The 15,172-nt window shown below is 38.7% G+C and overlaps 1 protein-coding gene across 1 annotated transcript in view; it reads left to right on the top strand.

Moving 5' to 3' along the window:
* The window catches only part of kynu (kynureninase), a 141,383-nt gene that overhangs the window by 82,516 nt on the left and 43,695 nt on the right, over nt 1-15,172 (top strand). Inside the window, exons 9-10 of the mRNA XM_060827739.1 lie at nt 4,268-4,366; nt 4,479-4,552. Of these exons, the coding sequence (XP_060683722.1) occupies nt 4,268-4,366; nt 4,479-4,552 (173 nt within the window). The remainder of the gene's footprint in view (nt 1-4,267; nt 4,367-4,478; nt 4,553-15,172) is intronic.

Below are 15,172 nucleotides of genomic sequence, written 5' to 3'. Positions count from 1 at the left end.
TTCAGAACTAGAGGACATAGATTTAGGGTGAGAAGGGAAAGATTTAAAAGCGACTTAAGGGGAAACTTTTTCACGCAGTGTATGGAATAAGCTGCCAGAGGAAGTGGTGGAGGTTGGTGCAATTACAACATTTAATAGGCATCTGGATGGGTAAATGAATAGGAAGGGTTTGTAAGGATATGGGCCAAGTGCCAGAAAATGAGACTAGATTAGTTTAGGATATCTGGTCGGTATGGATGAGTTGGACAGAAAAGTCTGTTTCTGTCTGTACATCTCTAACGACTCGATATTACTCCTGTTTTATAGCAAAGACACAGAGTCATGGTGGCTATTAGACCTCCATCAATTCAAGGGATGACTACTGCTGTGTGGATATCAGCACTGTAAGTCAAAGACAGTCTCCAATACCAGCCTAAATGCTGCTTGGGGTTGACAGTGTCAGGATCTTATCCTCATTCGGGACAAAGAGCCAAATGAAAGTCAGCACAGCACTCATTCTGAGCTTTTCGGCCTGACTGTGAACTGTTTGTTTATTGGACTGAGAGATATGTAAGTACTAGAGCAACAAAAGCAGGTGGCATAGGTATAGTTGTTGGTGTAGGTAGGAAAATGTCTAAGTGAGTGAGTAGGCAATATAGGCCGAAAAACAGAGTTGGTAAATTTCAGGGATTGGTGGGTGGGTGGGGGTGTTTGTATGGTGATATTGTAGGCATTAATGAAAGTGGGATATAAGTACAGAAGCAGGGATAGAGTGAGTATTTGGTATCAGAAAGAAGATGGTGATACTGATTTTGGTGAGGTTAACAAGAACATTGACCTGCTTTGTAAGAAGCATGCTTTGCCCTGAGTGGCCACATGTTACCAGGCTGGCATAATCTAGTGTCATGACTTCAACTGTTGGCCCTGGTGAAAAAGAATCTCCAGGACACTGCCCACAAACTGGGCTACCAGTAACCTTTGTCTCCCATGTTCAGGGCAAATTCAGGATATCTGCTGAGTGGCAGGTTATTGCAGGAACAGTGCATCATAAAATAGGGCATAAATAGGATGAGCAAGATGCCACAGGGATGTGGAAAGTAGACAATAAATTTGAGTTTGGTAAGATACAGTGAGGAAATGCACTAGACCTTGCAGCAACAAACCTTTTGTGGACTTAGCCAAAAGATTGTATGATTCCGCCCAAAGTTTTATATTTACATAGCACCTTGAAATATGCATGGAATGAAACACATTCATTTCATCTATAGACACAGACACAGGCAAACACAAATGTGAAACTGGGTTCAAGACTCAATGCATGTATTTAAGCTAGAAGTGGAAACATAAGAAATAAATAAATAATTCAAACTTCAGGCCTGGTTGGCTCCTCTCTCATAATTATCTGGATGAATGGAATTTGACAGTCAATGGATTTCCAAACAAAGTTGTACAGGTGAATCATTGCAGATGAAATTGAATCCGTCCCCCAACTCCCTGGCTGGTGATTTGACTGATTGTTGGGCATAGTTCTGTTCTTCCGGCTGGAAGCTTGATTTCTCATACCATTAGGTTTCCAGACTGACTTCTTTCTCCCTGCTTCTTGGGTGCTAAGATTTGATATCTGTCGTCAGTTGGACTAGATCATAAACAATAATCAGTGTGAATCACACAGCTGGTGGATTTCTTGGTTCATTCAAAGAATCCATCCCAGCTTTGGGCATTCAGTGATAAAATCTGTGGAGATTTGAGGTAGCCTGTTCAGAAACTGCAAACGTCACTTAACCTGTGTCACCATCTTAGCATCTTACCATATTAATTTTTTAAAGAGACATTATTTCTAAAACATAAAAAATGTTCATGTTGAAAGTTATGACTGTAACATTATTGGAAATGTCACACATTGATGGTTCGATATTAAGACTTTTTTTTTACATTGCCCCTGAAGTCCATCATATTGTTCACATAATAGTGAAACTCATTGTGATGCACTATTATTAGTGCCATAGAATCATCCTTTTTGATGTACTAACTTACCTTTGAATCTGAGACTGCCCCAAATAAAAAAGCTTTTGCCACATCAATTATTCAGATGCAGGTTCAACTTAAAAACCTTTTATTTTCAAAACATCTGCTTGCAAAATATGGCCTTCTATGCTCATTGTTTACATATTATGTCCAGCAAGTAATAAACAAATATTAACTATATGTTGCTCAGTAGAACCTGTCAACACAGTGTAACATACTTTACATTTTAGAGCGCATGTTTTATCTCAAACCAAAGTCCTATTTGGATCCATAAAATAAATATTAGGATATTTCGAGACCATTGAGGAAATCTCAGTGAAGTTACTATAGTTTAACTTCTGGATTTAAGGTTCCTATCAGGAATTTTAAGTTATAATCTAAGTTTGTAATGCAGTCCAATACGAAGGAAGCCCTTCATTGTTATAGATTCTGGGTTTCAGATATATTTAAAAATTGATGTTATAACCTCATGTGCTGATTAGATTTCACGGCAGGTTTCAATGAAGAATTGTAGGATTCTGCAGTATCTATCAATCTGTCCTGGTGTGTGGGCGATACTTTGTTTGGAGATGGTAAAAACCTTAATCTTTTCAATCAAAAAGGAAAATCAAAAGAACTTAGAGGACCAGTCAATGAGTATATTCAGTACAAAGATCAATATTGTCTTATGAGCAAAGGCTAATCAGATTGGGATTCTACTCACTGGAATTTAGAAGAATGAGAGATGATCGGATTGAAACATGTAGGTTTCTTAAGGGACTTGACAGAATAAATGCTGAGAGAATGTTTCCCTTGTGGGAGAGACTCGGATCAGAACGCAATCTCAGAATAAAGAGTGGGGTGGGGGCTGCAACTTAAGTGTGAGGAATTTCTTCCCTCAGAAGGTTCCGAGTTTGGAACTCCTTGCCATAGAGAGCTCTGGGGCAGTCTCCTTCTGTTGATTTAAGGCTAAGATAGATCAGTTGGGTAATCATGAGTTACAGGGAAAACGCAGGAAAGTGAATGTGAGGCGTGTTGGACCAGCCATGATCAGATCGAATGGTAGATCAGACTTGAAGGGTCAGATGTCTACTCCTGTTCCTATTTTCTGTGTTTCTATAAAAGGCTTTGAACTGTGAATTTATTCACGACAAGTTAAATTTCAGTGACTTGACGTCAATTTGTTCTCCATTAATAACTTGTATACTCACGGGAAGGCAGTTTAAGTACAAGCTGTATTCATGTTTTATACTTCTATATAATTCATGAGAATGTCCTAATTGTTAAAAGAAAATCTAATTACCTGGAAGCTAGCTGCACTACACACCCAAAAAGTCAGAAAGAACCAATATTTCAGGCTAGGTGAATAACCTTTCCTCCCTTCAGTAACATTAGTTGCTGTCTGTACCAGTGAGTTACTCATTTATCTCTGCAAAGATCAGTGCGGCTTTCATTCCTGGGCATTGTGCTAAAATGAATGGTTACTAAAGGGAATTACTAACTGATTAGAGCTTCATATTTTTTGAATTTTAGCCTATTAAATGACAGTGTACTTTTGATAGCCACTTCAGAATGGAATAGATACCTCGTGCTGCTAAATTAGTAACATTCACTTATAACATCTCAGGTTGACATAAGGGAATCTTGTATGAGATCTATCACATTCCCATCACTGATTATCTATCCCTTTGTGAACAGAATGCACAGCAACACCAAGAAATGAAGATTTCTATAGAAAAGACATTTTCTCAAATTAAACTGCAAATGTAAATGAAGTGCATTCACAAAGGTTATCCTTTGCTTTCAATGAGGTAATAAAAACATCAATATTCAGCTCCATTCTCTGAGGTTTCCTATGTCCCCGAGCTGAATGCCACTTTTAAAAAAATTATTGAGTGGCAACTCCTTAGCTTTGTGTTCCAAAACACTGACACTGAAAGAATCAAGCTAATCTGTGACATCCTTCTAATAGCCATTTCAAGGACAGTATTCAAACTCTTCTGGGAGCAGGCTTCTTGGCATGACTAAGGACAAATAATGAAAAACATATCTAAGTGTTTTTTTATATAAAGTGTCTTTTCCATTTGTTTCCATTAACTTTATGAAACACAATCAATTCAATGGTATTTTAATGAGAACGTCATATTCTAAAATGTGTACAGAATTTGAGACACTAAGGCAGCAAATATAATCCTCTATGACAGTCTAAACCTCCAAGGTTATCATAATTCATACTTCCTTTGTGTACTTTCAACTAAAATACTATTCAACCTGTGCTTTACAGGGATGCTATGTTGGTTTTGACCTTGCTCATGCTGTTGGGAATGTAGAGCTGCATCTGCACGACTGGAATGTGGACTTTGCCTGTTGGTGTAATTACAAGGTAAAATGGATTTTCCGTATTTTTCTTCAGTTCAATTGATGGTAAATTTCATCCGGTCAAGTGAAATGAATATCAATCTGCCCAAATTACCCCTTTCGAATATATTTTGCAGTATTTGAACTCTGGCGCTGGAGCCTTGGCAGGTGCTTATATACATGAAAAACACAGATTTACAATAAAGCCAACGTAAGTACCAAATACTCGTGCAGAAATCCCAACAAGATTTAACTAGAGGTATTTTGGGTTATTGTATTAAGACTTAGATTCCAACTAGTCATAAAAAAAGTATACCTTTAAAAAATGACATTATGACATATTCTGTATTGTGGAATCAGTGCAGTACGTCCATTGTCAGTCAGTTATGTGTACGGACTATACAACAAAATCAACCAACACAGATTACAGATTATTTATTTGATGTTCTAATTTTTGGACAAAGTATTTTTTCACAGGACGATTCATGATGGATTGTCTGCTTGACTCATGTTGACTTTTTCATGTATCATCTCATTGTTCATTGAGAAAATTCTAAAGCTCTCATCTAGAAAAAAATAGCATCTGTTACTTTCTGGATGCATTTGTGAACTGGGTATTGGGAAAAGCCATACCGGTCTCTCAGTGCTCATTAGAAGAAATCAATGATGTAAAATTTCATGCATCAGTCACCCTTGATTGAATACCAGAATGTGATGGCCACCCATTCGTTCCAAATCCTACCTCAGTAGATAATAGAGTTCAGTGATGATGGATAGAACATCCTTAATCTCCACCTTCTTCTTTTTGATTTATTTATTGTCATGTGTATTGTGACAAAATACAATTAAAAGTGTTGTATGGTGTCATCACTCTCTGGTGCCATCTTAAAAAATGTCTAGAGATATTTTCAAATCGACCTGTTTGAAGATGTTATGACACACCTCTGGCACAAGTGGGTCTTAAATTTGTGCATTTTGGTTCAGAGGTAGAGTCACTACCACTGTGCCACAAGAGCCTTTAATGCCTCATGGATGCTCATTCTCTGACAATTGTCAAAAATGGCACTAAGTTGGGTTGATTTGGGGTTTGATCATTCACCTCTGCCTCTTAAGGAAACATTCAGCTGTTGATTTACCTTTTGGAACCTATGTGACAGCTGCTGGAAGTTCCTGATCTTGTTGGTTTGGTCACAACAAAATAATTGATGCGTTTTTCGCTATTGACTCATAGTCAGTAACATCACAACAAATCCTCCATATGTTGGTTCCATCTCAGATAAGTGATGAAACATCTGGAAGAAACAGAGTCAGATGCCACACCAAACCAGGTTATAGTCCAACAGGTTTATTTAAAATCACAAGCTTTTGGAGTGTTGCTCCTTCATCACCAGAAAAAAGGATCTGTGCTCTGGAAACATGTGATTTTTAAGCAGATCTATTAAATTATAGCCTGATGTCATGTGACTTATGGCTTTGTCCACCCCTGTGCAACAACAGCATCTAATATTGTGGGAAACAGAACAGCAAATCAATTACTGTCCAACGATCTCTGACAATCATTATATTGAGACAATAGTATGGCATGGAGGTTTTTCCATCACCAGGAGGCCAATGTCATGCCTAGGTGAGGAGTTCTGAGCTAGGCAATCTTATAGAGCTATGTGTTGCCCAACCAAAGTTGCTAATGCTACACTGGGAGAGTTAAAGGCAGGTATGTCTTACCTGTGATAGCATCCATTCCCCAAAATTAGCTAATCTTTATCACCATAGACTATTTCATTTCAGTCATGTGTAAGAATGTGATAGCTTTGAAACGTTGTGTTCCAGTGTAAGGTATGAATAACATGTAGAAATGGAAATGCCAGAATGCGAATGTGCAGCTAAACGGCTTTGCATGTATGACATCACAGTGAATTAGTTGAAACAAAATACATAATGGTCAAGATTGTTTGAGGCAATAACCTATAATTTTAACAGTTACCTAAATGGTTGCGACCTTTCCATTGAATGTAATTTGCTCACAGCTGGGTGGCATTGCTGAATTAGTGGAAGCATAAGATATACAGTTGCCCCGAGCATTGCCTCACGTGCAAAGAATTATACTCCACTCTTAAAGAGTATAACAGTAATCTACTCAACTCACATTTCATGTGATGGCACCCATTGTGTCTCCCCAGTTGTGCAACTGAGTTTGGTGCAAAGTTGGCAAGGTTTCAATCATTTGTCCATGTGATTAGATTAGATTACTTAGTGTGGAAACAGGCCCTTTGGCCCAACAAGTCCACACTGACCTTCCGAAGAACAACCCACCCAGACCCATTCCCCTACACCTAACACAACGGGCAATTTTTAGCACGGCCAATTCACCTAACCTGTTCATCTTTGGACTGTGGGAGGAAAACGGAGCACCCGGAGGAAACCTATACAGACATAGGGAGAATGTGCAAACTCCACACAGACAGTTGCCTGAGGTGGGAATTGAATCCAGGTCTTTGGCGCTGTGAGGCAGCAGTGCTAACCACAGTGCCATTGTGCCACCCACAGTTGTGTCAGTTGAGGTGAGTGATAATAACTCAACCTTTCATGTTTCCTTTTGTCTTTTTGTCCCTGCTACATTGCATACATTTCAGTCTTCCATGGATTCCATTCATTCTTTTTTTATTCTTGATAATGTTGCTTATGTACCAACTGAACCTTTGGCTTCATGCATTGTTATGCCCTTGTTGATCATAAAGCCATAAAATTTCCTCATTTTGAGGTGATGGTAATTGTGAATTATGCACAACTAACCCCCCCCCCCATCTTCATATCTCCATACCCCCTCCTATGTCCTAAGGAATATCACACCTTTATCTCAAATTGCCTCCTTTCACCATCCTCATTTCCTCAGCTTCCCAAACCATTGAGCCCTAACCCAAGCTCAAGCTTCCCACTTTACTTAGTATGGCACAAAGTAATTCCTCTGAGTTTTCTGACCATTAATACCCAGCTCCCCTCAGCATTGACTGTGGTCTAAACACAGACTGAAACGGAAGGATTGCATGACTGAGCACAGCCCAGCTACTGCACAAATGTTTCCACAGCACCCTGACTTGCAAATATATGATATGAAGAAAAGGTAACCAATCAATCCTGCTCCGCCATTCAATAAGATCATGGCTGATTTCTTTGTGTTTCAAATTCTACATTTCTATCCACTGTGGATAACCTTAATCCCTGTCTAATAAGAGTCCATCCATCTCTATCTTAAAAATATTCAGTGGCTCTGCCTCCACTGCCTTCTGCAGCAGACTGTTCCAAAATTGTAAAACCATCTGAGAAAGAAAACAATTTCCTTAACTTTGACCTAGTTCTGAGTTAAGTTGCAAGAGAAACAATCCTTTCCATGTGCACCTTGTCAAGACCATTCAGGATCTTGTACAGTTCAATAAAGTTACTCTTTACTCATCTCAATTCCAGTGGAAACAAGACTAGTCCTTCCAAATTATCCGAGTAAGAGAACCTGCTCATTTTGGGGATCAATATAATCAACCTTCTTAGAAGTGGTTCCAATGCACTTATGTCCTTCTTTAATAAAGGAGACCAAAATTCCAGGCAGGATTCATGATCTGGACTCACCAATGCCCTGTTTCACTGAAACATAACATCTTCACTTTTATGTAAAAAATGAGGTCTGCAGATGCTGGAGATCACAGCTGCAAATGTGTTGCTGGTCAAAGCACAGCAGGCCAGGCAGCATCTCAGGAATAGAGAATTCGACGTTTCGAGCATAAGCCCTTCATCACTTTTATGTTCACTTATTCTCATAACAAAGAATATCATCACATTATCCCTCTGAATTACATGCTGGACTGCATACTAACTTCTTTTATGACTCCCACACCTGAATACCTGAAGCCCTGTCCTTCAGAATTCTGCATCTTCCATTTAGGAAGTAGTCTGATTTTCACTTCTTCCTGCCATAGTGACCACTTCACATTTTCTTGTATATACTCATCAGTTAGATTTTGACCCCTCAGTCAGCTGAATCCATTGCAACCTCTTATATGTCTTCTTTACAACATACTTTTCTGCCTATCTTGGGTGCAATTTGCAAACTTGTCTACCATGCCTTCAAGTCCCTCTGTAATTGATGTAAATTTTCAGACTCCTGTGACACTCCAAACCTCTCATCTTGCCAATCAGAAAAAGACGAAATTATGCATAGTGTCTGTTTTCTGCCACCCAGCTAATATTCTATCCATACCAATGTATTTATCCCAAATCAAAAGTCTTTACTTTTTGCACTAATCTTGTTAAGTATAGTACATTTACAGGCTGTCCTTTTTCCCACAGCACGTTACTCCTTCAAAGCATTCCGATAAATTGGTTAAAATGATGTCCCTTTGACAAAACCATGAAGATTCTTACTGACTACTTTGTGTTTTTCTTTGCATATAGCAATAGCCTAGTTAAGGATCAATTTTAATACCTTCCTCATGAGAAAAAGTCAAACTATTTAGTCTATGGTTTCTTGAATTTAGCTTCTCTTCCTTCTTAAACAGAGGGCTTGTTTTTGTTACTTTCCATTTCAGTGGAACACTTGCAGAATCTAGGCAACTTTGGAAAATTAACATTAATGCATATAATATCTCATTAGTAACCTTTGTTAAGGTGCTAGGATGAAACCCATCTGGTTCAAAAATTCCATCAGCCCACAGTTTGCTTAGAACCGATTTCCTCATGATTATAATTTCATTAAGTTCAACTCTGCTTCCTAGTTTACAAATATTAGTGGATTTAAAAAATAAATTCTCTATAGTGAAGATAGAAGCAAAACATTTGATTGTTTAATGACCGTTTCATTATTATTTACTGTTAACTCTCATTCTTAATCTCCACAGGACCAATGATTATTTCACATATCTTTTTGCTTTTTAAATATCTGTGGAAATTCTTGCTATCTGCTTTTTACAATCTTAACTGGATTAATCTTCTAACAACTTCATCATGCTGAAGTCTTTTTTAGTTACTTTCTGGTGTTTTAATAATTTTATTAATCATTTGACTTGCTTCTCCTCTTTCTGCAGTTATGTTTCCTGTTCCTTTAGTTTGAAGCTTTCTTCAGCTTCATGAGATAATCATAATGGTGGGTGTTATCTTTCAAATTTTTCCTTAAAACAGGAATTTCCTGATTCTGCACATTTTAAAATGATCTCTTAAATGCTTAGCACTGTGTCTCTTTTGTTCTATCCCTTCACCTATTATGCAAGTTCATTTTAACTAGCTTAGATTTCAGGCCCACATCATTGCCCTTAGTTGGATTTGAAATACTAGTCTGAGCTCAAATCTTCTCCATTTCAAAATAAATGTAAAATTCATTCATATTGTGATGGTCATCACTGAGGTTTAACTAAACTCTGAGGTCATGAACTAATCCTGTCACATTACACAACACTAAATCGAATACACCGTGTTCTCTGGTCAGTTCCAAAACATGCTGCTCTAAGAAATTATCTCAAAAGCTTTCTATGAATTCTTCATTTCGCCTATCACTACTGATCTAATTTTTCCTATTTACATGTAGATTAAAATCACCTTTGATTACTGTTGTCCTTTTATCACCAGTATTTCTTCTTGCTTACATTGTCCCAAATTGTTGTAATATTAACAGAGCTGCAGACCATTCACATAAGTTACTTCTTTCTCCTACTATTTCTTAACTGTACCAAAATTAATTTTAAAACCTGATCTCCTGAATCAAGGTAATCTCTAACAATTGTGTAAATATCATCTTTGAGTAACAGTGTTCATACTCCACCTTTACCTAGCTTCTGTTTTTTTTCTTGAATGCTTTATACTCCTCAATATTCAGGATCCAGTCCTTGTCATCCTGAAGCCATTTCTCCATAATGGCTATCAGATTGTATTTATGTTTTCCTGGAGTACTGTGTGCAATTTTGATCTTATCCGAGGAAAGAAATTCTAGCGACGGAGAGAGTACATCAAGAGGTTACCAGACTGATTCCTGGGATAGTAGGACTGACTTATGAAGAGTGATTGGTTTGGTTAGGGTGATACTGGAGTTAAGCCAAAGAGAGGGTATCTCATGGAAACCCATAACATTCTATTAGGACTCGACACAGTAAAAACATTATGGGTATTCCCAATGACTGGACAGTCCAGACCAGGGCTCATAGTCTAAGAATATGGACAGGCCATTTAGGACTGGGATAAGGAGAAATGTCCACTGGAGAGTGGTACACATGTGGAATTCTCTGCTACAGAAAATGGCTGAGGCCAATACGTTGAATGTTTTGAAGAGGAAAATAGACATAGTTCTTAGAGCTGATGGGATCAAAGGGTATGGAGCAAACGTAGAAACAAGGTACTGATGTGAAAGCTCAGATGTGATCTTATTGAATAACGGAGCCAAGTTCTAAGGATGAAATAGTCTACTCCTGTGTCTATTTTCTATGTCTTTGATTTTGTCATCTTCAGCTACTTCATCAATTAACTTCCCTACTTAGTAAAGTCAGAAGTGGGAATGCTAGCTGATGACTATTCTATATTCATCACCATCCACAACTCCTCAGACACTGCAACCAGACCCAGAAAAATTTCCTGACTTGGGCTGAAACTGACACGTAACATTCATGCCACACAAATACCAGACAATGACCACCTCCAACAAGAGCGTAACCAGCATCACTTGACATTCAATGGTGTTGCTATCACTCAATGTCCAATTTAAATATCCTGTGGATTACCATAAGACAAAAACTGGACTGGACTAACTACATAAATACTGTGACTGCAAGAGCTGTTCAGAGGCTAGGAATTCTCTTGCCTCCCTAAGCCTGTATGCCATCTACAGGGCGCAAGTCAGGAGAGTAATCAAACACTCTACTTGTGCCTGGGTGAGTTCTCCTCACTCCAAAAACAGTCAAGAAGCTTGACTGGCACCACATGCACTACAAAGCAGCCTGCTTGACTGGCAACACATTCACAAACATTCATGCTCTCCAGAACTGATTCTTAGTAGCAGCAGTGTGTTTACCTACAAAATGCAGTACAGCAATTCTCTCAGGCTCCTTAGCCAGCACCTTTCAAACCCACATCACTGTCAACTAGAAGATGAAGTCGGGCAAAAATGTGGGAACACCACCTCCTGCAAGTTTCTTACAAGTATTGAGTCTTTATGACGCCTTGCTGCAGAGAGCTGTGGGAACAGAGTCCTTGTGTATATTTAAGTCTAAGTTAGATAGATTCTTAATCAGTAAGGGAATCAAGGATTATGGAAAAGAGCAGGAAAGTGAACTTGAAGAATGTTGTATCAGCATTGAACTTACTAAATGGCAGAGCAGGCTCAAGGGGCCAATGGCCTACTCCTGTTTCTACTTCTTATAGTTTTATGGCCTAAGGGCTACTGAACTTTTTGAATAGCTCTTGTTGTTCAGACCCATTTCAGTTTCTCCACATTAAATGGCAGGGCAGGTGACTGATGTGTCAGTGGGAGAGCACTTTGGAGCCAGCGTCCATAATTCTATTAGATTTAAAATAGTGATGGAAAAGGATAGACCAGATCTAAAGGTTGAAGTTCTAAATTGGAGAAAGGCCAATTTTGACAGGATTAGACAAGAACTTTCAAAAGGTGATTGTGGGCAGATGTTCGCAGGTAAAGATACGGCTGAAAAATGGGAAGCCTTCAGAAATGAGATAACGAGAATCCAGAGAAAGTATTTTCCTGTCAGGGTGAAAGGAAAAGCTGGTAGGTATAGGGAATGCTGGATGACGAAAGAAATTCAGCGTTTGGTTAAGAAAAAAAAAGGAAGCATATGTAAGATATAGGCAGGATAGATCGAGTGAATCTTTAGAAGAGTATAAAGGAAGTAGGAGTATACTTAAGAGGGAAATCAGGAGGCCAAAGAGGGGACATGAGATAGCTTTGGCAAATAGAATTAAGGAGAATCCAAAGAGTTTTTTTTTATATAAATACATTAAGGACAAAATGGTAACTAAGGAGTGAATAGGGCCCCTCAAAGATCAGCAAGGCTGCCTTTGTGTGGAGTGGCAGAAAATGGGGGAGATACTAAATAAGTATTTTGCATCAGTATTTACATTGGAAAAGGATATGGAAGATATAGATGGTAGGGAAATAGATGGTGACATCTTGCAAAATGTCCATATTATAGAGGAGGAAGTACTGGATGTCTTGAAATGGGTAAAGGTGGATAAATCCCCAGGACCTGATCAGGATCTGTGGGAAGTTAGAGAAGTGATTGATGGGCCTCTTGCTGAGATATTTGTATTATCAATAGTCACAGGTGAGGTACCGGAAGACTAGAGGTTGGCTAATATATGGTGCCACTGTTCAAGGAGGGTGGTAAGGACAAGCCAGGGAACTATAGACCAGTGAGCCTGATGTTGGTGGTGGGCAAGTTGTTGGAGGGAATCTTGAGGCAAGGACTGATTAAGGATAGTCAACATGGCTTTGTGCGTGGAAATCATGTCTCACAAAATTGATTTGAGTTTATTGAAGAAGTAACAAAGCGAACTGATGAGGGCAGAGCTGTAAATGTGATCTATATGGACTTCAGTAAGGCATTCGACAAGGCTCTCCAAGGGAGACTGATTAGCAAGATTAGATCTCATGGAATACAGGGAGAACTAGCCATTTGGATATAGAACTGGCTCAAAGGTAGAAGACAGAGGGTGGTGGTAGAGGGTTGTTTTTCAGACTGAAGGCCTGTGACCAGTGGAGTGCCACAAGGATCGGTGCTGGGTTCTCTACTTTGTGTCATTTACACAAATGATTTGGATGTGAGCATAAGAGGTAAAGTTATTAAGTTTGCAGATGACACCAAAATTGGAGGTGGAGTGGACAGTGATGAGGGTTACCTCAGATTACAACAGGATCTGGACCAGATGAGCCAATAGGCTGAGAAGTGGCAGATGGAATTTAATTCAGATAAATGCGAGGTACTGCATTTTAGGAAAGCAAATCTTAGCAGGACTTATACATTTAATGGTAAGGTCCTAGGGATTGTTGCTGAACAAAGAGACCTTGGAGTGCAGGTTCATAGCTCCTTGAAAGTGGAGTTGCAGGTGGATAGGATCTTGAAGAACGTTTTCAGTATGCTTTCTTTTATTGGTCAGAGTATTGAGTACAGGAGTTGGGAGGTCATGTTGTGGCTGTACAGGACATTGGTTAGGCCACTGTTGGAATATTGTATGCAATTCTGGTTTCCTTCCTATGGGAAAGATGTTGTGAAACTTGAAAGGGTTCAGAAAAGATTTACAAGGATGTTGTCAGGGTTGGAAGATTTGAGCTATAGGGAGATGCTGAACAGGCTGGGGCTGTTTTCCCTGGAGCGTCAGAGACTGAGGGGTGACGTTGTAAAGGTTTACAGAATTATGAGGGGCATGATAGGGTAAATAGGCAAAGTCTTTTCCCTGAGGTTGGGGAGTCCAGAACTAGAGGGCATAGGTTTAGGGTGAGAAGGGAAAGATATAAAAGATACCTAAGGGACAGCATTTTCACACAGAGCGTGGTACAGTTATGGAATGAGCTGCCAGAGGAAGTATTGGAGGCTAGTACAATTGCAACATTTAAAAGGCATTTGGATGGGTATATGAATAGGAAGGGTTTGGAGGGATATGGGCTGGGTGCTGGCAGCTGGGGCTAGATTGAGTTGGGATATCTGGTCAGCATGGAAGGGTTGGGCCGAAGGGTCTGTTTCCGTGCTGTACATCTTTATGACTCTATGACTCTAAATATATATATAAGCATCCTTTTATTTGCTTACTAAAAAATGGGTTTCCATTCTTTAAAAGGAAAAAAGAGACTGTTGAATTGTGGCATGGATTCCTGACCATACTGGCCAATATATTTAAGATAGTTACATAATACATGATTTCCAGTTTGAAGGTATCTGCTTCTATCTCGGTCACTGTCCCAGTATCACGGAGCCAAGTATAGTGTATTCAGTCAGTCTATCACGTGTATGTAAATGTACAGTAACACCAGTAAGTAAAGAATCCAGCCCATTAGTGCAAATGTCTGATATTATAACCCTGTAAGTTGTTAGTATTTCTTTGAAAATAACTTGTCAACTTTTTAATGAAGACAACAAGAGAGCAATCCTGTGATTATGTGAACAAGAAGCTGACTCTAGTATGTATATTGTGTGAACTACCATATTGGAAACAGCAAAGTGCACCAGCAAAGCCTACAATATTTGACACAATGCTAAAACCTTCTTCCATAAGCTTAAATTAAAAGTGTTGGGAAAATGCTTCATATCGAACTGTTTAATTGTAACAAATGAATATTTGATGCACGAGGACCTCCTTCAAAGACAATTATAATGATATGCAATAAAAAAGAATTATGATTTTGTGTTTGTTTTGCTTTGGTTTTGGTAATTTTTTTTGGATCTATATTGTTGATACAAGTATTCATCTGCAAGTATTAGTCTTGTCAATATCTAGCAGAAAGGTGGGTTCAAGATATGATTTTGAACTTCGTTTTATTGTACTGCTTTGATAAACTGAGTGTAGACATCATCCTTTATTTGACCATGCATTCTGCAGTTTGGCAAGCCCAGGGGTACATGTTACATAAATATATCTGAGACTGTTAGCTTTAAGAGCTTTTTATCAGAAATTTGAAATTTGCTATTAGAATTGATTGCAGCTGTGTTTGTACAATTGAACATCTGTGTCAGCTTAAAGAAAACCTTCATAAACAAATTCACATCTTACAATCCAATAATTACTGTTAGATATTTGAAGATTGTGTGAAACAGCTATGAACTACAGCAGCTGCTGATTAAAATACAACCGTTCA

This window comes from Hemiscyllium ocellatum, chromosome 7 (genome assembly GCF_020745735.1).
Source record: "Hemiscyllium ocellatum isolate sHemOce1 chromosome 7, sHemOce1.pat.X.cur, whole genome shotgun sequence".
NCBI classification, from domain to species: domain Eukaryota; kingdom Metazoa; phylum Chordata; class Chondrichthyes; order Orectolobiformes; family Hemiscylliidae; genus Hemiscyllium; species Hemiscyllium ocellatum.
This window is presented reverse-complemented; position numbering and strand designations above follow the sequence as displayed.